General features: G+C 28.0%; 1 protein-coding gene across 2 annotated transcripts in view; it reads right to left on the bottom strand.

Moving 5' to 3' along the window:
- The window catches only part of LOC107446876 (early growth response protein 1-B), a 32,247-nt gene extending 8,743 nt beyond the window's left edge, over positions 1-23,504 (bottom strand). Inside the window, exons 1-3 of one of the 2 annotated variants that reach the window (XM_021145621.3) lie at positions 20,707-23,504; positions 10,460-10,540; positions 170-933 (exon numbers count right to left, since the gene is read on the bottom strand). In XM_021145621.3, coding sequence (XP_021001280.1) covers positions 170-933; positions 10,460-10,540; positions 20,707-21,019 — 1,158 coding nt within the window. In that variant the 5' untranslated portion in view covers positions 21,020-23,504. The remainder of the gene's footprint in view (positions 1-169; positions 934-10,459; positions 10,541-20,706) is intronic. The other variant, XM_021145622.3, reaches the window with a different exon arrangement.
- Between the last annotated feature and the right edge of the window lie 416 nt (positions 23,505-23,920).

The raw sequence follows: 23,920 nt of genomic DNA, 5'->3' as shown, positions 1-23,920 counted from the left end.
ATGGTTTCAAAAATCTAAAACCTATAATTTTAAGGAAATCATAAATCACATTATTTATGTTATCATTTAGGATGTGTTTCAAAAATGGTTTGAATTGATTGACAACTATAAATCAAATCAATTAATAAGCAACAAAGACAAGAATTATGGGTTACAAAGTGAGCCTTACTTTACTAGTGCTCTGATTATATTCAGCCAGGGAAGCAGATGTCTGTGGACTAGTCAGTAGCATACCAGTATTTCCTGCTGATGCACACGTTGCTGTGGCAGCTTCTTCAGCCAAGGGTTCCATCTTGGGCACCAGGATGGAACCTGGAGCCAACTGCAGGGTAGTTGTGGTAAAGTCAGCAGACGTTGTCCACAGATATTTATCGACATGGGTTGACGACGTAGAAGGTGAGGACGTTGAGTAAACAATGTCATCGGGAGACACTCCGATTAGATCTGTTGCAGTGGGGGTAGAAGAAGACGTGGAGTAAGATGGTGACTGTTGCTTCAGCGTGAACGACACGGGATCGAACTGTTGCTGCGAGACTGCGAACTCCAGAAGCTCTTGTTGGTGTGATGAAGGACTGGATAGAAAAGACTGTTGCTGATCCTGGTGACTTCGGTCACCGTATGACTGTTCAGCTTGCTGTTGGTGATGATGGTGAGGAGGTGTGACTGAGGAAGGTGGAGGTGTCGGTGTGGCTGTCGGGGTGGACGTTCCACCCATGATGTTAATGAGGGGTGTGAGATTATCTGAAGATGTTGGACTGTGGAGCCAGTCAGATGGAGATAGTCCAGACGCCGACGATGAGCAAGCCGATGTGACTGGGGTGGTAGATGTGGTGAAGCTGCCCCGGTAGGTGAAGCGGGGTGAGCCGCCGTGACTTCCGGGGAACATAGTTGCCACACATTCTGTCCTGTCATTTAGAGGATCAGAAGCTTCAGCTGCAGAAAGAAAAAATAACTATCAGTCTTTCAAAGATAAATTCAGCATAATTTTAAATAATACTTTTCCTAATGACTGTTATATAATAGAACACACAGAACACATGTGATACGACTATAACTATTAGAATACATATACTTTACACTCTTCGAGGTTTTATATTTTATACCCAGAAAGACAACGGTTGTGCACGGAGAAAAGAAATTGATGAATATGGAATTGACATTTTTGGTATAAAAAAACAACATAATTCTGGTTAATAAAACTAACACATACAATATTTATACCATTCATTTGGTAATTTTTTCGTTTGTATGGTAACAGTTCACCGGAAATCCTGGTTTTCAAAGCTATAATTCTTATTACCTCACATTTTGCAAAAAATACAAAATTGAGAAGTAAACTTAAAAAAATAAATGGTTTTTATGCCATAATCTAAAGGTATCATGATAAAATCACCAAATTTACTAAATTTTATATTATTAAACCATATTTTATAGTTAATTTTATCAAAATCATTACCAAAACGTTTCATTAAAAATTACTGAGCTTTCTGGTGCTCCTATAGTGCTAGAAATACGGTAAATTTCACCATATTTTGGTAGTTTTAACCATTCTTTTTTCTCAGTGATCCATTAAAAGATTCAAAAGAAACTGTAATTACAAATTTATTTGTTTATGGTTTAAGATCTTGACTTATCTGTTCTAAATATTATTTCAATTTAATAATGACATAGAAACTAATTCGTATAGGAGCCGAGATGTACATAAAAGTAAGTTTTATGCAGTTATTTTCTCATATGTAAAAACATATGTAAACCGATATGTCATTTGTTAAGATTCATTCAAAAATCTAATTTGAACACTGAACAAAAACGTTTATAACACTGATCGCTTAGATTTAAAGGAGACGCATAAGACATGATCCCTATTTAAAATTAAAGATTAAATTAAAAATATATTTAAGTATGAGAAACTGTATTTTTGTTTCCTATGAGAAATGTGCTAACTTGAACTGGACATAATATCCATTGTTGTGAGAAAAAAAATTTATACAAAAAAGTTTTGTTTTACGTCTCAGTTGTTATGAAATCTGAAAAGTTAAGTACTACTTGAATTTGATAGAGCTCAAACTTGCTTAACCGTGTAGTTTTGAGAGTGGTTTCGTTTTTAGATAGTGAAATAAGACATATTTCTCATAAATAACCTGAATTAAAAGAATAGATAATAAGAATATGTTATATAATAAAAGGAGACTACTGCTTTTATTTTAATAAATATTAATTTCAAAAACTCAGTTGTGATGAAATCTGAAAAGTTAAGTACTACATGAATTTGATAGAGCTCAAATTTGCTTAACCATGTAGTTTTGAGAGTGGTTTCATTTATAGAAAATGAAAACTGACATATTTCTTATAAATAACCTGAATTAAAAGAACAGATAATAAGAATATGCTATATAATATAAGGAAACTATTGCTTTTATTTTAATAAATACTAATTTCGAAAACTCAGTTATGATGAAAACTGAAAAGGTAAGTACTGCATGAGTTTGATAGAGCTCAGACTTACTTAACCATGTAGTTTTGAGAGTGGGTACATACTCTAAAAAAATACATTAAAAAAATATGATAAAATAAATACGATACACGTAAAAATATAATTAATATGCATTAAAAAATTTAACCTTGTTAAATTTTCTATTAATACGGCGAGAATAAATATAGAAACTATGTGATAGTTTTTCATCCATAATAGAATAAAAATTACAATGTTAAAAATACCTACATTGTTTTTTAAAATAACTAAAGCTAAACCCTTAACTGAAAATTACTTTTGTTTGAAGAGTTAGTAAAAATATGAGAGCATTAAATTTACTGGCATTCATAGTTCGATACAATATATTTGGAAATGATAAGTATCAGATTATTTCATAGGTTTCATAGAATTATTTCATAATAAATTTCAAATCAGAATTAAAACATTTTTTTTTATATTTCTTTTTTTTTTGAGTAACAAGTTTGATACTCGTAGTTAGCTATAATAATTTTCAGAATTAAATATTATGCGTACAGAAATACAAGAAGTAAGATTAACGAGGTAAACTTTTATTACAGTGCGAAAATTTCACATGTAGTTATATATAATATTAAAATAATAATAATAATAATGTTAACTTTTTAATGAAGTAACTGAAAATGTTTGAAAATATAATTAAACATAAGTTTTACTTATAAGAAGTAATTCTATCAAACAGAACCAAATTTTGTAATGAAATTAGGTAAGATTAATGCCAAAATATCTCTATTTCATTTAACCGCCATATACGTAATGTTGTTCTGAGAGTGTTTTTAATAAATAAGGTAATTCCTGATATATTGTTACTTTTATTTAGACAGAAAATAATTCGATAAAAGGGTCTATTAAAACTCTACGGTTACACAATATATGTTGACTGATTTTCATTTTTAAGCAAATTTGTTATATGGTAAAAATTATTTTGCTTTTAGTATGTATTAATTGTATAAACTTATTTTAGTATGATAATTATTTAATTTTTATTTTTTAGACAATGTATGCAATATTAAAGTTATTTTATTTTAAAAATACTAATAAAAGAAAATCCTAAATAATTACTGATATTATTATAATAATTTTTCAAGAAATATGTAATTATAATTAGATTTATTAACTAAGTACAAAATTATTATACAAAATTTGAAAATTACGATACTGAATCGGCTCAAATTGTATTGCAAAGTTATTTTTTTAGCAATACAATGTATTCAATATGTACACCGATCGCAATTATTTGAAAAACAAAAACAACTACAATTTATTCTTTAAACAACAAAAGAATTCAGTATAAAAATTTTTTGTCCTATTTTCGAAAATCTTACTATTTATTTAATGACCTTTATGTTAAGCGATAGATATTTTTAAAAACTATCGTCCGGTCACTGTGAAATATCGATTAAATTAACCCTAACTTGCTCGAAATTCTAAAGGTCACTGAACTAAACTTCGATACATACGCCCTCGCAAATCTAGCAAACAAACAAATAAATAAATAAAATAAAAAACATGAATGGAAATATTTCATAAATACCCAACGCACCAAAAAGAAATGCACCAAAAACCCTGTACCAAACCTTTGCAAATGTACCAAACATATCGCAGCCACTCACCTGGTACTACCAGATCATCAAAAATGTTATCAGGTACTGTGGTAAATTCTTCATCTTTGGTGGTGGTCATGAACACCAATCGAACAAAAAACAACGCAGCGAAATTAAATCGTTTTCAAATATTAAAATTAAATCGTTTTCAAATATCAACAGGTTGGATGCTAAAACGGCGATACCAATTTCGATCGTTGAAAAAGCACCCACATTTTTAACAACCGGACCGTAGTGCCACGAAAAATCACCATCACCGTGGTGACAATTGGTGGAGAGATCCACATTTTCTGGATTTCATCGAGAAGCGTGTAACTCTCATCCCCCAATTTTGTGTGGGGTAGGTAGCATCCAAAAACGCCTTCGCGCGTGGATAACCCATTCGGCGGCAGGCTGGCTGGGGTAGTCCCGGTTGTTGGGGATGACTCCCACGCTGCTACTGCTGTGGATGGAAGCGTGGGAGTATTTGGGATGGTTGTGGGAAGAGGGTGATTCCGGATTCAGATGGAGGGCGCTTCTAGCAGTAGTCAAATCAACAGGTGGGACAAGTTGCGGTTAAGGGACGAAAAATAATTTAATTTTTTCATACCTCAAGTTTTTTTTTCTTCTGAATTACGTAGCGAAATACAAAACATATTTTCTCATTGATAAAAAGTTATTTTTAGAAATAGCCTCGTATATGTGAATATATATTTTAACAGGAAAACTGCAACATGTGGAATGACGAAACTTGTATATTTCGTGACATAAAATATGATAAATGTACAACAATTTTCACGCGGATAAAAAGTCATTTTAAAAACAAATTTTTATGTGAATAAATATTTTCTATAACAAGAAGAAAAAAAGCTAATTATATCGTGATTCGCGTTTTCTTTTTAAGATTACAAAATGGGAAAAAAAACACGTTTTAAAATGGGCAGAAAAGTTAATATTAGCATTACATTAACTCCATCGCGCGTGGAAATGCCTTTTAGCCTAATTTGCCCCTCTCGACAACTGTAGTTTTTCATCTTTTTTCTCCCTCGGTTACTACGACTATTTTGGTTTCTCAACTTTATTTTTCCATTTTTTGTTCACAACTTTGCGTTTTATATTGCAAATTACTTTTTTTCTTCTTAATCAAGTTTGAAAGTGCGCATCTGTTTTTGATTGCCTAAAACATGTTCGACTGTTATTTCCAATTTGTTTATTTTTGAAGCGAAAGAAGTTTTCAATCAGTATCTTAAAATACGAATAACAGACTATTTGCCGTAAAAATCGCGTCAGTTTTTATTATTATTATTACTAGTCTTGCTTCATACAAACACCGATCACGAACTATATAGTATATTTATATAGAAAACATAAAATTCATGTTTATGTGGTTAGTATTGGTTTAACTAAAAACGCGTTTATTATTTTTTTTACAGAGGTAAAACGTTATTTTTATATTGGTATCCAAGTTTCAAATGTAAATTTAACCGAAAATTGCATAAAATATTTAAAAAAAATTGCTGCATGTGTCTACAAGTCGATACAAATTATTAAATAAACAAAAATATTATATAATTCACATCTTTGTACCTGTTAAAAAAAGAACTTTAGGATTCTTTCGCAAGCGATTTTATAAAGAGTGTATTTTCGTAATCGTCTCCTACTTCTTAATTTCAAGTTACTTATTTTGATGAATTAAACATTTTTGGTTACAAGTAACTGGAAAAACAGTTTGTAAATTGCGTACAATTTGAAAATTAATTTTAACGCATTGTTTCCTATTCTTAAAGTTGCTACATCTACGTTTTCAAGTATGGGTACATCTTAAAAGAATTAAAATTTAGGTACAAGAAGCCTAAATAAGGTAAATTTGAAACAATTTTAGCTCCATAAATTTAAAAACATATTTTCTCAACGAAATGTGTAACGAAAAAATAAATTTTATTTAAATATTTTAATGATTTTGTGAGAAAGAAAGTTCTAACATTTATGGAATTCGGATACAGTGGGATACAGTCGGATAATTCTATAAATGGAAAAATACACATAGGTTGAAAGATTGTGAGACAGTATGCGATTATTGATCAATTAAAAGCTACGACTTTCATTATTAAAATAATCTAATTTAGGACTTTATGAATTGATAAAAAATTAAATAAATATAAGTCATGAAAAAATACATAAATGGAAGAATTAGAAAAAAGTGAGGTGTAAAAATGAGAAAAAGGAAAAAAAGTGAAGATAAAGAAGAAAGTGATCAAGACAAAGCGAAGAAGAATATAATAAATAGTTATTCTTTTAACGTTCATTTTTCAATACATTTCCTTTGTAAGTCCCAACAGATGTCGGAAATGAAAACTTGGATGTGCATTTAAGAAAGTAATTCTAAGCACGTTGTATTAAGCTTTTTTTTTGTATTTGTTAAACGAATTGAAAAAAAAAAGCAATTTAAAACTTACCATTGTACCGATTCACATAATGATTACTCCTACCTCTCCGATAATAATGTGCATCTTGTGGTACAACGGGTACCCTTCGAGGCACAGGTGCAGTCCACCATGGGCTGTAACCACCATGGCTAGGAGGGTGAATCGGACTTTGACACGGTGAAAATCGTCTGCAACAGTTATCCACCTGAGCCATGGGCATAGTGGTTCTTCTATGATTAGGACCCTCAACTGGGACCCATGGATAAGTTGGGGCACCGGTACGGGGTCCCCGGTGTTGGTCCAGTGTTCACACGTTCTTGCTTAAGAATTAGTTTACTCAGTTCTTGGCAATGATGAATATGGTAATATTTTGTAATATATATATTTTACGTCTTCGATGGAAATACACAAATGGAATTATTGATGACTATCGATCCATGCGTAGTAATCGAGCTTAGTCTTGAATGAAAATTCACGAATGGAATTATTGACGACTTACTGATTCATACACACTAAATAAGTTCAGTCTTAAGATGGAAATTCACGAGCTTGAACATGGATATCTCATTAATCCCGTGATGAATAAATTTTAAAAAATATTTCAGACACAAAAATAAACCGTGAAAATAGTCGTCTGCTAATACGTTTGTGAAACTAAAAAAAACCGAACAGTTTGGAATCTTCTTTCTTTACAGAATGGCATCACTCAAAAATAATGTTTATAATTTACCACTCTATAATGCAAACGATTATATTTAAAACACTAATAAATCACGTAATCCACACGAATATGCTCGCTGCTGAGTCCACTTATTGACGTAACGCCGGGACAATACTCGCTGCAAGGTCTGGATGAAAAACAGCAACAGGTTTTGTTCTTTCTTCACCATCCAAGAGGGATGCTCTACAACATCCTCCTCAGAGGAAGAAAGCACGTGTGACAACAGGTATCAGAAGGAGAGACGGAACCCGTCTTTTCGGGGTATAAAACCTGAACTCGAGGCTAGCGCGTGATTGGTCAACAAAGTGCGTAGGCCACACCTCTTTCCTAAACTTTAAATGTCTTCCTTTTTTGTTCGTCCTGTTCATTTTTTTTTTTACCAAGTCCTTTTTTTACGGTTGGTTCGTCAAATAAGGAACGGGTTGAGAGAAAAAAAGAGTAAGGAATATCTGGGGGAAGGGGAAGGAGTGAATGAATAAGTAAACAAACACAATGAATTGAACGCGGTGAGATCACCTTATTCGTGGGAAGATGACTGATAAAGAGGAAGAAAAAAAAGCGCAAATAAATAAAATGATATAATAAAAAAACAATTCTTATAAATTTTTTTTTATCGGTATCTTGGATGTTGTAGCGGGCGTATCATTAAAGGGCAGTTGTCTGGAGTGGTGCTATCAAGAGCCCATCTGACATATAAATAAACGAAGAGATAAATAAAAAAAAATAATAATATAAAAAGAACAGGAAATACAGAGTGGGACCATGCTGTCTGTTAAACATATCTATTCGCGGTTTTCCGCATTTTAACCACATTTCATCAAGATGATTGCTAAGCGGTTTAAAATAAATATAACCTATCTTCACTTGGCAAATAGAGCTTGTTGCTTAATGTTTTCGATTTATATATTTTAAAAGAAAACTTTAAGATTTAGAACTTTTTAAAAGCAGTCAGTTTTTTTATATTTATTCTCATACTGAAAGTTGTGAAGCATAAACAATAATTTATTTAAACAACTCGTACAATTTTGCACAATTTACGAACCACTAATCTAAAACTACTTTTTAAAAATCATTTATGGCAAATACTTCCATTTTTTAAAAACTAGCTTTCATAGATCTTTAACCAAAAAATTTATTAGAAAAATATGAGTTGGCATTTTTATGAATTAGAGGGGAAAATGTTAACTGCTATCATTCTTTAAAATTGAAATCTACTTTATTTAAATTTTGTACAATTTAATGTAAACAGAAAATAAATTCAATTCGAAAACAGTGAAAATTGCCTCTAAAAACTAAATATCTGTCGTTCTTTAGGTGAGAAGTAAAAATTTTAAAAGACTCACCAATGTTTATAATGTAATCCAAAATAATCCAGATTAAAGCTCAAAAACTTAGATTTAAATGTCAATTTAGAGAATAAAAATCTTGACTACTAAAAGTTAATAATAACTAACATTCAAAACACCTTAGTTAACGAACGACATTACGAACTAATTACTTAAACATTATTTCGCGAAAAAACGATATTCAAGTTAGCTCAATAAACATTCGAAGAAACCTATCACTTTTTTTTTATTAATTTATAAACAAAAAAGAATTAATTCGTTGTACGAGAATAAACAATATCAGCAGGTGTTCGCCATTTTTAACTTTTCGGACTTCTCTAAATTAAAATCTAATCTAATTATAAAAGTTCCAAAGATACAAAATGTTGAACAAAAATCTTGTTGCCAGTTAACATTTTGTTAAAAATAATCCGCCGATCGTTTTCATTTGAAACGTGACACTGCAAAATATAAATTCGTCCACTGTAGCTTTGAAAGGTCAATGTATGTACAGCACTGCTTGTTCAACTGGAGCAAAGGTAAATGTCAAGATTGTTTTTGAAAGATGATTCGTCGAGATCCGTTATTTCGAACCACAAAAATATCAACTAAAAATTCGAACGTATTTGCTATTTTTGCATCTGTTACACTGAGATACTTCTATTGACAAACGAAAAAGATACAACGATGAGATATATTTTTCAGCTTATTTCTTATACATTTTATATCCAGTAATGGCGATGATTATTTTTTAATGAACTATTGACTGAATTTTTTTAATTAAAAAATATCAATAATTCAATGATCGGTTTATATCTATTAATAGTTGGTAGAAATTTTGAATGAATCCTGTGTTGACATGCTGAATGATATCCTTATGTTTTAGATCAACAATAAAACTATGTTAAATTTTTTTATAAGAACTATGAGTGAAAAAGTCAAACTATCGGGTTTTCATAGTATTTTGAAACATTATTTCCATATTCAAGAATTCATTTCTATAAGATTAAATTTTACGTTCAATAAAAATACATTTATAGTAAAATAATGAAATATTTTAATAAAATTATAATAAGACTACCAAACGCAAGTATTTAAAATTTAGCGAAAGTACATTAATAAACTGGATAACGATTACTTAAATTTACATTACGAATTATATTGAACTTTTAACTAAGATATTACAACACATTGATGTTTAAAATCAATCGTTTGACAAACAAACTGAATAAAAAATTATCGTTTGCAATTTCATAAAATAAATTATTTCACTATTTATTAATATTTTTTTAATGAAAAAAATAAAGGATAAAATAAAATTAATATATTTAAAGTAAAAGCATTCACAATTATAATTATGGATATTTATACTCAATATTCGTTCTAGTTTTTTAAAAAAAACTTGTGCAAACGATCAATGCGAGGAAAAGAAATGATTTAAAAATATGACGATTTATTTTTAAAAAAAACTTATGGTTGTGCAAACAATCAATGCGAGGAATAGAAATGAATTAAAAATATGACGATTTATTTTTTAAAAAAACTTATCGTTGTGCAAACAATCAATGTGAGGAATAGAAATGAATTAAAAATATGACGATTTATTTTTAAAAAAAACTTATCGTTGTGCAAACAATCAATGTGAGGAATAGAAATAAATTAAAAATATGACGATTTATTTTTAAGAAAAAATAAAACTAGTATAAATAAATAAATAAATATGTTAGTTTGAAAATTATTGGTATGAAAGGTAAAATGTGTGAAGAACATGCAGAATTTTATAAAAAAGCCCAGAGAGATACCAAAAAGAAAAAAAGTGAAGGTAAGAATGAAGGGTAAAAAAGGAAGAGAATTGTTCGAATAATGTTCTAATATATATATTCATTTATACACACCAGTGTTCCAGATCATTCTATATGACTCGAGCAGGGCATCACAGCTTCGTAGGCTTTGGCACGAATCGGTGTCAAACATGTCTAAAATAATAACCGAATCGCCAATTTTAAAGGTCAGAGGTCAGAAAAAACAGCATGTTATGCAAGTGATATAACATTTAAAGGTCAAAGTTATTTATGAATTATATGTAAAAGATAGAAAAACTACTTGAATACTATTTTTTATCAATTATTATATTCTAGTTTTCAATAGAAAAATGCAATTGGAGAGCTTAGTGGATGAAGATTCTAAGTGACATTTTTAAAAAGATTTATCAGTGAAGTATCTTATTTAGATATAAAACATTTATTTATTTTGCAAAGTTTTTAGATTTTGGAGATTTCAGTGGTTAAATATTCGAGTGGTTTCATTTTATTTTATTTGGCAACAAGCCTGTAACCTCAGAAAGCCTTCCTTTAAGCAACAAATAAAAACGCCAAAAATGCGAACGCTACGACGCGAACAGTTTAAATGAATATTACATAATTGGAAGCATGTACATAAAATAAATACAAGGTATAATCAATATTTCCTTTTGTATACATATAAGCTAATTATTCAAAATTACTAAAATGTCACTTGGAACCTTTGTTGACTGAGATTTTTAAATCAATAAACTTCGCTTGTTCGAAATTTTAAAAAAATGTGAAAAATTACCTAATATGCCCTTTAAATTTACGAAAGTTGTGAATAATCAAAAGGAAAGAAATCATAAAAAGCAATAATAATAAAAATCATAAAAATAATCCTAACTGAAAGATTAAAATCAATGCAGCATACAGTTTTAAATAAAATGGAAAGTGAAACAATATACTCTTACTAATTAACAAAACTGTAACAATTAACTCTCATTATTTTTTCCTGTTCTTTAGCTAGCTTTATTTTATTAAATAAATAAAAATTCAAGCAATTTTATTTAAATACCTTCACAATTTTAGTTTTGTTTCTTAGTTATTTCAAACGTTATGTTTAAGAAATAAAAAGCTCTATTTAAATCATAAATAACTAGTTTGACTATTATTAAGGAATTGAAAACATATTCTTTAATTAGTCTTTCTAAAGAATCAAAGTAAAATTTCGATTTTAAAATACTTAAGAAAGCAATATAAACAATACAGAATTTAAAAAAAGAATAGAATAGATAATATGATTAACTGGAAAATTTATAATATGATCGAACAAGATCGGGAAAATAAATTAAAAACCTAAAACAAATTCCATAATTTTTCACCCTCTTCTGTCAGAGTACAACTTTAAAAATACTAATTAGTTTTGTTTAATAAATTTTTAAGAAGACATTTATTAAGTATTGTGTCACAGTGAGAAGAAACTCAAGAGATTAAAAAAAATAAATAAAAAAAACATAGAATTATTAGAACAGAATATTAACTGAATCACGCGATATAATTCAATGCTTTAACAATACATTTGTTTAAAAAATTATTCTATAATATTTTATTTATTTCTTGTTAAACATACCACCTACAACATTATCTATACAAGAAGCTGTTGCCACGCGTGGGCATCGAAGAATAACCTTCAAACAGACAAAGAATAAAGAAAGGCCACTTTACAGCAGATTGTCGCTTCTGCATACATTCATGTCGAGAAAGAATAAATAAAAACAGAGTGCATGCATATGTTTAAAATGTAACAATTACGCCCATCACACTTCAGTTAGTCACGTGAGATTTAAAAAAAAAAAGTGCAGTTTGAAAGCGATATTGAATAAAATTGTTTCCATCTGGCAACGATTTTTCTTTTTTTCTAATAGTTTCGCAACTTATCGTTTGAAGATGTAGTTTGAAAACGATATTTATTAAAATTAGCTTCATTTGGCAACTATTTTGCGTTTTTATATTTTTATTTATCGTAGCAAATCGTTCGAGAGATGAAATGGAAAAATCATTATTGTCCACCCCTTTCTCAGCAAGAATGGTTTCAACCTTCCAGCTGGAATTAAAGAGCGAGAGATATGAAGTGGCGAAGGAGGGATGAGGTGAAAAAAAAGGACCAAAAATGTCAATAGAAGAAAAAAAAGAGGGAGAAAAATGTTGGCTCGTGTCTTCTAGCAATTGAAACGAATTGTATGAACGGCCTTTTGACTAGAAACACTTGTTGCCTCAAATTGTTAGTAACTGAAATGAAGATAATATACGAACGTAAACAATTTAAACTGCAGTTTTCCCGCTAAATAAAAGAGCATTCCATTATTATTTTTTTCGTCTACTTGAGCTTAAACTAATTTACTAAATATTATTTTATTTAACTTGAAATGCTTCGTACAACTATTTTATCAGCTTCAAATAAATGTTTCTTATTTTCGCATGTTTTTCATTCAATTTTGAAATTTTTTTCTTCCAAATTAAAATTCTCGACAAAATAATTTCAACAGTGAACGAAGTGGAGGTTAAAACATAAATCCAAATCATCTTCTGACGTTTATATCATATGGCGTTTGCATTTATTCAGATTTCAGACGATTTAATTAAACACATATAATATTATAAAAAATTGAAATAGAATAATTAAATTTCTGAAAATTTTCAAAATTAATACACATTTTTGACTAAACAAAAAACTTTTTTTTTTCATAATAAATTGATTAAAAATACAACTGAAATGTCATATGAAGCGTGAAGATTCGTCTAACTCAAAGGTCACGCTAATCACGCGTTCCATTTTCTTTTTCTAAAGCCGGATATCACCTTTCCCGACAGAGGGCATGGGCACCAACCATTATTTTCGGCCACGCGACCCCAAGGGTTGCCCACCTTAAATCATCGTGACCATAAGCAAGTAGTCTTCAATGGAATACAATAGAAATCGAAAAGAAAGGGAAACACCTTAACTAAATGTATTACTTTAACTGTTCGGGTTGATGATTATTGATGAAAATAACATTTGTTTCTGACGAATGTGCTAATCATCATTAATAAGCAAAAATAATTCGAAAATTAAAACTATTTTATATGAATTTCTTCGTTATATAAGTTGACTTTACGTTAAAAAACGTAAAACACGCAAGATAAAAAAAATTTAAAATGTCGATATAGAAATAAACAATGAAATTAATTTATTACTGATCAGTCGTTCAGTAGTTTTACTTTAAGATAACGTTTAAAATAGTTTGAACTCATGCAATTATAATAAATTAAAAAAAGTATGTGGAAAATTGAAAGTGAAATTAAATATTATTTTTTTAACTTAAATTTCTTTTTCAGTAATACATATAAAAGCTTTACATTAATTTATTTCACAATATGTTTCCTCTTTTTTAAACGTATAAAAATAGAAAAACCTAATTAATTTTGTGACAGATGTATAAAACTAAAACAAAATACGACAAAAATCGACGCCATTTTCTCCTTTGAATTACATATAAATTGAAAAAAGATTTATATTGGAAGAATAATTAGAAAAAAAAATCCTTTTTAAAACGATTTCTATAAATAAAATTAACTTTCAGAGTAAGATCAAACAATAAACCAGCATTTTTTTAAAAATGATGCTTAGGAATCGGAAAAGACTCCTAACTGAAAAATGAATTTATGAGTAGTTTGATGAAAAATTGTTTTTTTAAAAATATTTATTTAAAAAGAGTTTTTAAACAACGTAAGATAAAACAACTAACTAATATTTCTCTTTAACATTACCTAGGAATTGAAAAAGATTAAAGGCTGGAAAATATTTATCAGTAAATAATATTGAAAAGGGAACATTTTTAAAAAAAATCTTTTTTAATAAAAAGTTCCAATATAACAACAAAGTTATGGTGATTAAACAATTTATTCATTGTTTTAGATAAATTAAACACTTTGTTAGAGTAAAAAGCATTAAATTTGTTCGTATTCATCAAAACGATAAAAACATTCAATAACTATATAACTTTATGGAATTGGGAATAATAAATTCAAAGTAGTTATTTGTTTGATTATTTTGATCAAATTAATTTATTTAAATAACCATAACTTATTCACAAATTATAATCATAAATAATATTCCAAAACTCACTTTAAACATAAATACAACTTATATAAAGTAACTACAAATTAAAACAATGATAAAAAATTTGGAGAAAAAAAATTCATTTTGGGAAATTGTATTTTAAAACTTGCAAGTAACCCATAAATAAGCAAATAACAATCATATTTACGAATTAAAAAATAAATGCGAAAGTTTAAGCAATCATATTTTATTAATGTCATTAAATAAATACAAAATATCACAAGGAATTTTTTAATATTCTTTCTCCTTTAACTGTACATACTATCAATAAGAATTAATTATCCGCAACACTTCTCCCGAAAAGAGTGTGGGCGTTAATGTCAAAAACACACCATCGCGCCCTCCTCCACAATTTAGTAATTTCTTTTTTCTAGCTCGATTCATTCATAAATTCGTACTTTCTCAAACAGAAGAAAAATCTATTATTTTAACATTTCAACATGAGCTAAACAAAAACGCCCACGTAGTCATTTAGAATTCATCAGCTACTGGCATTCTCGAAAACAACGATCAATATTTCTACAAAGCATAAACAGAAGTACATTAAACTCATGAGGGGGGTACTTGAATGAATTTGTAAAAATCGTTAACGTAGTTAGGGATTTATGTAGTTTTGCCATTCGCTTGCTTGAACTATTATCGATACTGTTAAACCAGTTTTCTAGCATGGATACGTGCTGTAAGGGAGAAATGTATTTACAGTAATCGATTTTGAAATTGATTTGTTGTGAAACGAAATAATTGATAAAACTTAAAACTTCTGTGAGAGAAATGTTAAAACTATATTTCAATATGGAAGATTTTAATCGATTAAATAGAAATCAATTTCATAGCGTATAAATGTTAGAAAATGGTTAATGAAGGAAATAATATATAAAAATATTGTTTTATAATGATAAAATTGAATTTGAATTGAGTAGAAAATTAAAAAAGATGTTATAAGTCAAACATAAAAACTGTTTCAAAAGATAAAAAAAATTCTAATTTATTATAAATAGTTCAAACTAATTGAAGAATAAACAAAGAGGAAAATATTATATAAAAATCTTTTTTAATAGAAAAAAAATCATTTAAAAAAATATGATAAATTTTTCTTTATATAAATTTTTTATGTAATAAATTAATCTTCGAAACTTTAAGAAATGATTTTAAAACACTTTTTATAGTTCCTGGGACCTTTTCATTGGCTTTTTGCATGTTAAATTGTTTCAAGAATCAACTAAGATCTTTAAGAACAGTTGCTTGATCAAACGATTTGAAATATGTTAAATTTTCTTAATCGTTTTCTAATTTTTAGTTCCAAACGCTTCTTTTTGAATACATTACGTTACGATATACCAAAAGAGGTTTTACATTATTATAGCACAATTTTGATATTCTGTCTTAATTCTAACATATTATTGAAAATTTGCAAAAAAAATTGAATTAAATCATAGAGGAAGCCATAGAATTCAAGAAAAGGGTAGAATATTGAAATTAGGAATAGAATAATGTCAAAGATAGAGTTAAGGGAATAGAATAAAGTTGAACATTTAATTGAAGAACAAGGTAGAATATTGAATTTAAAAATTAAATAAAGTGGTACATGGAGTTAAAGGATGAAATAAAGTAAAATATTAAATTTAAGAACATTGAACATTTCTGGAAAAATTAAAGTAGATTAGTAGTTAGATTATACTTCAACAAAAAAGTCATAACCTTATGAATAATTCAAAATAAAATATAAAGAAAGGCTTGAATACCACAAAATCTAAAATAATTGTTAGTTTAAAATTGTCTAATCCAAAAACCAATACAATAAAATAACTTTTTGCAATAAAACACATACTTTGTAATAATGGCAGTAACCTTTTAATCAAAAAAAAATTCAAATGAGTAATTTATAGAAACTTACTTAAAACATCATCAATTCTTTGAGTTTAAAAAAATGATCAAAATTATTAAGCATTCTAAACTGTTATTGATCATCGCGAAAAAAATCGTTTTTAGAATTTAGCAAGAAGAAGGGGAATAATATCCCTCTAACATAATCCTACTTTCAGAGAGTAGAGGTTTATGGGTGAGAAAAATTCCACTGTTTTTAAGAACATTTCCGCGATTATTTATTTTTAGCTATGAGGACGATAAGAACACTAAGAGCAGTCTTGGGGTTGCGTTTCGCTAGTAGAAGTACATGAAAAAGTAACGCCGTGTTATATTTAATTATGCTCCCCAAAATGTGAGACTTTTGGCTCCAAAAACAGTAGCCCAGCAGGGCGTTGACTTGGTAAGAACACTTGAGAAAGCCAACTGTGAAAGACTTGGCATTCATTTTTCAGATCCAATTATTGTGTAGCTCAGTCCAGGAGAAAAAAAATGTGTCAGTTTGCGGTTTGAGTTTGATAATAACGTGGAAAAAGACGAAGAAAAATAATAAGTTTAATAATTTTGTAAATATTTATAAAATTCTGAATTTGTGAGACATTGAATTCAAGAATATATTAAATTATTGAATTTTAGATAACTGAATATTTAAAAAAAAAAACTAAAATATACAGTTAGAAGGTTTATTATAATATTTTATAATATGGGCTAATTATTAAGTATAATGCTTACTAAAACATAAAATTTACTATTACATATCTTACAGATCTTTAAAATAATTTTTTTCTTTTAATAATTTTTATTTGTTTATTAGAAATAATTAATGATAATAATTTTTATTTCATCAGCAAAGAAAATGAAGCAAAGATTGAAATATCTGAAACAGGGTTGGGTTTTTGACGTCAAAAAGTGGTTTTTGACATGACATGGGTATAATACTGGTTTAAACCGTCAAAAACCCGTCAAAAATGTCAAAAACTGAAGTTNAAAGATGTGAGCTTTCAAAAGTACAAGATTTTGGTTACTATTCAAAATATAAGTGTTTCTTCAAAATTTAAAATTTATTTTTTCTAGAACATATTTAGAAACACTATCCTTTAAAAAACATATAAATTTTATGTATTAATTAAATTTCTCAAATATAGGTTTTTGACATTTTCGACAGTGAGGTTTTTGACGTGACGGTTTAAACCATGGTTTAAACTGTCAAAAACTGTCACATGTCAAAAACCTGCCAACCCTGATCTGAAAGGATGTTATGTAATTCACTAAAAAAAATCAGGGGAATTACTTATTTGATATATTATTAATGATTTTCTTGTAAGTTTAGCCAGATAATTATTATCATGAAAAAAACTAGTCATCTTAGTAATAGTTTCTTAATATTATTAGCTTCTTTTTATTTTAACGAAAAGTATAAGTAACTATTTTAAGTATTTTAATTTAAGTATTTTTAGATTTTTATTAATTTAAAAATACTAAAATCAAAACATTGTATGAATTATAACTAATTAAAATCCTCTATTTTATAATACTTAAGTTCAATATATCAAAGTGTTCGAAATTTATTTCATTAAATGCAAAGAAATAAACTGTAAATATATTTATCTTAAATAAGAAGAAGAAATGTAATTTCAACATCTCTTTTGAATCTATCAGAGTAAATTTTGCGAGATAAACTAATTAATATATTTATCTCAAATCAGTACATTTTTATAAAAATAGCAAGAGTGTAATATAAGAGTGAGGTATTCAAACGCAATGCATAAAATACATAATATATAAACAAAAATAGTCTTTGAGTTTAATAAAAATTATTCTTTGTAAACTTTTTCTTTTAAAACTAGTATGAAACGTTTATAAATCCAACAACATAAATGAAAGCAATTTTGTTAAAATATTGGTACGTTGGGTATTATAAATGAGTTGAATAATTCATATCTAAAGGGTTTAGAATAAGCTAAATTAATCCAGAATTAATAACCTCAAAAAATATTAAAACTTTTTTTAAATATCAATAATAGAAATACATCTTTATTTCATAAATTTACAACTATCATTTTTAAGCATCATTCAAACTAATGTTTTTAGTTATTCACACTTTTAAATTTTATTAGGATTATAAAAAGTAAAATATTTAGATAGTCTCCAAAGTACAAATTCAAATTTAAAATTGATTAATGTTAATATTTAGTTATTCTTAAAAGTAATTTTTAAAATATATAACATGAAATATTGTTTGAATATGATTACAATTAAATAAATAAAGGAAAGTTAAATAAAATTCAATGTCAATTAAATAATATTGTTAAGTTACACAATTTATTTTTTACGTGGAGAAAAAAAAGTATTTATGAAGTGGGGTGCAAAGAATGAAGATAATTGTTCATATCTATATTTTAGAATGTAAATTATTATAGTACATTAATTTAATAAGGAAACAGATATCATTTAAGTTAATATGTAAACAATATAAAAAACCGAAGAGCAACTAGGTTTAATAAAATCAAATTTTGATTAAATCTAAGCCTTCTATTGAACTGTCCATTTTTAAATATTCTAACTATTTGATAGCTTCATCTTTATTTATATTCAGAATATAAAATAAATCATATACATTATTAGTGATAAAATAATATGTAATTTTTTTTTATTGGGAATAAAAAATAAATATATTTTATGTTTTTATTCTTTAATTAATAACTATAGATAGAACTACATAATAATGGTTATCAATTTGGTAATTCTTATCGGTTATCTTAAATGATAATCTTCGATTATTTCTAAATAATGATCAAGATAATACTCAATGTAACGGTAATAATTTATTAATGATTAATACCTAATATCATATTTGGAATTATCTTTCATTATTTGAAAAAATTAACATAATAAAATAAACAAACAATTATTCCTATCAATTAAATATTTCAATTAATTAAGTTATTAATTTCTCAAATTCTGAATCTATCTCATAATAAGTAAAATTTGTTGAAAAGTAAAATTTATCGAGAGATTAATTATAGATTATTCAGAAAAAAAGGTAGATAAATTCGAAAAAATTTTACTTTTTAATAGATAGTCATTATTAAAACTTCAATATCTAATTATCAATAAACGAAATACTGAAAAAATTAATTCAATTAATGAAATTTTTCTTATAGTTTTTGAATTATCATTCATTATTACGTATTAATACAAAAAAGCATTAAATTTTATAATTTAATTATTATCAATTATACTATTTAATTAAAATTAGTTTTATTGTTCAATTCAAACTAACTTTGTAATTTAATTGATAGTTTATAATATTTTTATAATCCAATACTATCTAAAGAAGAAAGTATGATAGTGATAATTCATTTAAAGTTAAATTAATAAAATATTTATTGAATTATCATTTATCAGTAAAAGACAATTGAAAAATAAACTAACATTTAATTAGTTAAAAAATATTTATCTTCTTAAACTAATAATATCTCTCATAACCATAAATTCAAATTAAATTAAAGATAATGAATCGAAGTTTAAGTAAAAATACTTTAACTCTAAATCAATTTCATTATTTTATGGTAATTTATTAATAAAAATTTGATAATTAATAACACATAATGAAAAAAAATGTAAGAGAATAATAATTCATGCTATGATAAATTCTTAAAATCATTAATTGGATAATCATTCATTACTGAAAATCAATTAAAAAATAAACAAAAATTAATTAATTAAATATATGATATAATTTCTTAAATTCATAACATTAATTTAAAAGTCAAGTTGAAACAAAGATAATGACCCGGAATAAACATAATAATAATTAGACAAATTCTAATTAATTTAATATTATTGAATGATTATTCATTAATATAACTTCAATATATCGAATTATTATATAATGAAAACACTCAGATCATTAACATTCAATTAATGAGAAATTTTTATCATTTATTGAATTATCATTCGTTATTTAAAGTTGAAACAATAAACAAATATTTAATTAATTATGTAAATTTATTAATTTCTCAAACTCAGAATCTCTCTCATGACATTCATTTATAAGTTAAATTCAATTAAAGACAGTGACCTTAAAAAACTTTAATTAATTCTTCCGTTAAAATAATTTAAATCGTAAAGTAAATTTAAAAAAAATATATATATATTTAAATCTTTTAAAGTTTTCTACAAGGTGTCATAAAAGAACATAAATTACAGCCATTGATAAAACTTATCGAAATGTCAAACAGTCACTGCCGCCTGACCTTCTCCCTTTAGAGCGCCATATGAGAGAGATACTAGAGTAAGTCCACAAATAACCAATAAAAAAAAAAAGACTCACCTGTTATAGGTACAGGGTCCGAAATTGTGGTATCCGTACAGAAGAAAGTACTAACATCGGCACTAGTCGACACAGGAGTATTTAAGGTATCATCTTCTTCCATCCCTTCCTCTTGGTCTTCTTTTTTGATTCGGACTGTTGGATTCACAAGTCGAACGTCCACTGTGGGATACGGATGCTGGGGAGCGAGGGGTTTTGAGCCATCGTCCACATCACCCCCAAGTTTGAAAGTATCAAAACTGAGGCTGAAGGTACTGGGCCCAGTGTCCAAGGGCACCCCCGCGAGCACTGATGACAGAGTGTCCATAATCATACTGGACCCCGTGTCCGAAGTCACTGGTTGCTGAGAGTCGGACACTGTGTCCTGATTGGTAAATATAAACAAAAATAAACTAATTCAAGGCCAAACACTGGTATTAAGTAAGAGTAATGACTATAGATTTGTTTTGATGACACTTTTCGACTTCACTGTCTCATATCACCATCAAGTCCGAGCGCGCGACGTCAAATGCGCGTAGAATCATTCAACCTGTACTCTTTATACACAGCGGTTCTGAATGAAGGCCGCTTCCGTGAGCACTTCCATATTTGGCGAGCCGGAACCTTGTCTCAAGCCAATCGAATGGCCAGATCGTCTTGACGTAGTAGTGACGTCAGAATGCTATGCGTTCATTCAATCTCGTATTTTTTTTTTTTTTTTGTNAATTTTTTTTTTTTTTTTCGTTTTGCTGATTGTAAGTTTTCAGTTATGTTATTGCTTTTGTTTGTTTTTTTCCCTTTTTTTTTATGCAACACTTTCACCACAACTGTACTTTTCTGAGTTTATTTCTAAAATGGGAGCATGATTCGGGTGGTTTGTTTATATATTCTCATTTCTACTTTCCACTTTAGCTGACTCAGAAAAAAGTAACCTGTTCGTAACCGGCAAACTGACTACAGCATCGTGGGTCAAGGTTTACTCCTCTTTTAACATAGAGATCTTCGGTCCTGATAATTTTGTTTTGTCAACAAAACCTATTGAACAACTTTCCCTTTCGAAGGAATTAGCTCATATTTTCGCATCTAGGAATCCACACATTCAAAGACAACTCTGATATTTTTATCACTGTTGCATATATTTTTTGGCATTTATTAAATCAAATCATTTAATACAACGATATTTAAATTATAAAAATATTTGAATTACAATAATTCAAACGACTTTTAAATGGGAAAATACGAAAATCAATTATTCAAACGATATTTAAATTTTAAAATACAAAATGCAACAATGCAAATGGTATTTAATTTACAAAACAAGAAATGCAATATTCTCAAAATACAAACGATTTTTAAACTAATCACAAAAGAGTTTTCACATTTATAAATTTAATTACACTTTTTCAACGTTGTATGTATTTGAACACATGGTGGAATTTCGAGAAGGCATGTTTTTGAGAGTCGTTGATGTTTATAATAACAGAGGCAGCCGTATCAAAAGGCTTCTAATTCATATATGGCACGGGTGAATAGATTCAAAAACAACTTTTAGGAATATAATTCGGAAAATTGTAAACGTTGGTAAAAATTGGTAAAATGGTTTAAATCTTCTGGCAACAAAGATGTACAAAAAAGTTCATAATCGAAACTTCCAATCTTAACAAAGAATAAATGCGAATTTCTTTTCATGTAAACAACATTCTTACTTAGAAAATAGATAAAAAAATTTCAATGCATTCAATTCTGATTGATAAGTTTTTTTCCCTTCTTTAAATCTTCAGCTTCTCAAATGTAAGCTCAAAAAATTTATATTCACTTAATAGAAGTTAAATGCTGGGACGGATGTATGTTTTGCAGCCAAGAAAGCATCGGGAGCAGATCCTTCTAGTTAACTTGAAGAAATTTACAAAAAAATATTTAATCAAACATTTTTAAATGCATTGGACTGCATGTAAACATTATCGATGATTAAACAGATGCAATGATGCAAATGATAAGAAACCTATTCTTAAGCCACAGAAAATGAGATACTACCTGAGCGCAAATGAGCATCACTGGCAGGGTGGAGGATGCCGCAGAGCAAAACATTCAGCACAAATCTCTGCGCATTTTTTGAGGGATTCAGACCTATTTTCAGCAACAACATCGTTTTCAGAAATGCAAGAAAAACCCAGGCGATGCTTTAATTTCCGAAATCCCTCCGTTCCACTCTCTTCGTTCTTCCCCATCCATATAACACAAGCAGTCTCTCTCCTCGCGCTCTGCCAAGGGCTCCAAGGTCTCGCTCGGGTTCATGAATAATTCCGAAGCTCATTAGCGATGGTTCGGCATTTTCATGACCATATTTGGTCAACGAGCGAAGCCGAACTCACCCGAAGTGGCTATGACGTCAGAAACAACAGACATCGGAGACGGGTTGGATAATGGCGGCCTGTCAAGAACAAGATGCCAAACGCTGCAGCACTGCGCAGTTGATTTCATTATTTTTATTTTATTTCCTCCTCCACTTGGCACAAAGGTCTTTTTTTCTTCTATTTTTTTTACCATCTCGTTTAATTTTATCTTGACAATTCCTATTATATCTTATCTTTTTGTTCTTTTAACCGCTGTGTTCTTTGAGGCGTTGTGTATTTTTTTACGTAATCGAAAACATTCGAAAATAGATGTGTCTTCTATAATGTTTTCAGCTTGCGCCGCTTGTAGGTTTGAGAAACACCTGTTCAAAAGCATCGTTGTTCCAAAAGGAAGCTCAAGATCAGGAGAAAAATACTGTTTTTTCTGAAGTCTTGGAAGTTGAAAGATGATAAATGTAGCATCAAATGAATCCTTGGATGCAAATTTTTGGTTTTTCACAATGATACTCTTTTATTTAAATTTCACATCAATTTAAACATGAGATTAGAGAAGTTCGAACTCTTGAAATATTTTTAAAAATGATTTTCAGATTCAGGTTTTTATTTACGCACGTAATTTTGAAAGAAATATTTTCAGGTGTCGTCACTTTATATCTTTTTCGGGATTAAAATTTTTTAGACGATTATGATAATTGTATTACCGCTATATACATTTTTGCATTTATTATTACAGATAATTTGATAGTTTAATATTTCAATGTTTAAATTATAAAGAACGAAATTATGTAATGCAAACGATTTTTGAATGACAAAATACGATTGCTATAACGCAAATGACATTTAAAAATTAAAATGTGAGATGCAGATATACAAACTATATT

The sequence above is a fragment of the Parasteatoda tepidariorum genome, chromosome 10 (genome assembly GCF_043381705.1).
Source record: "Parasteatoda tepidariorum isolate YZ-2023 chromosome 10, CAS_Ptep_4.0, whole genome shotgun sequence".
NCBI classification, from domain to species: Eukaryota; Metazoa; Arthropoda; class Arachnida; order Araneae; family Theridiidae; genus Parasteatoda; species Parasteatoda tepidariorum.
Note: the sequence above shows the minus strand (reverse complement) of the source record. Positions and strands in the feature narration are given on the sequence as shown.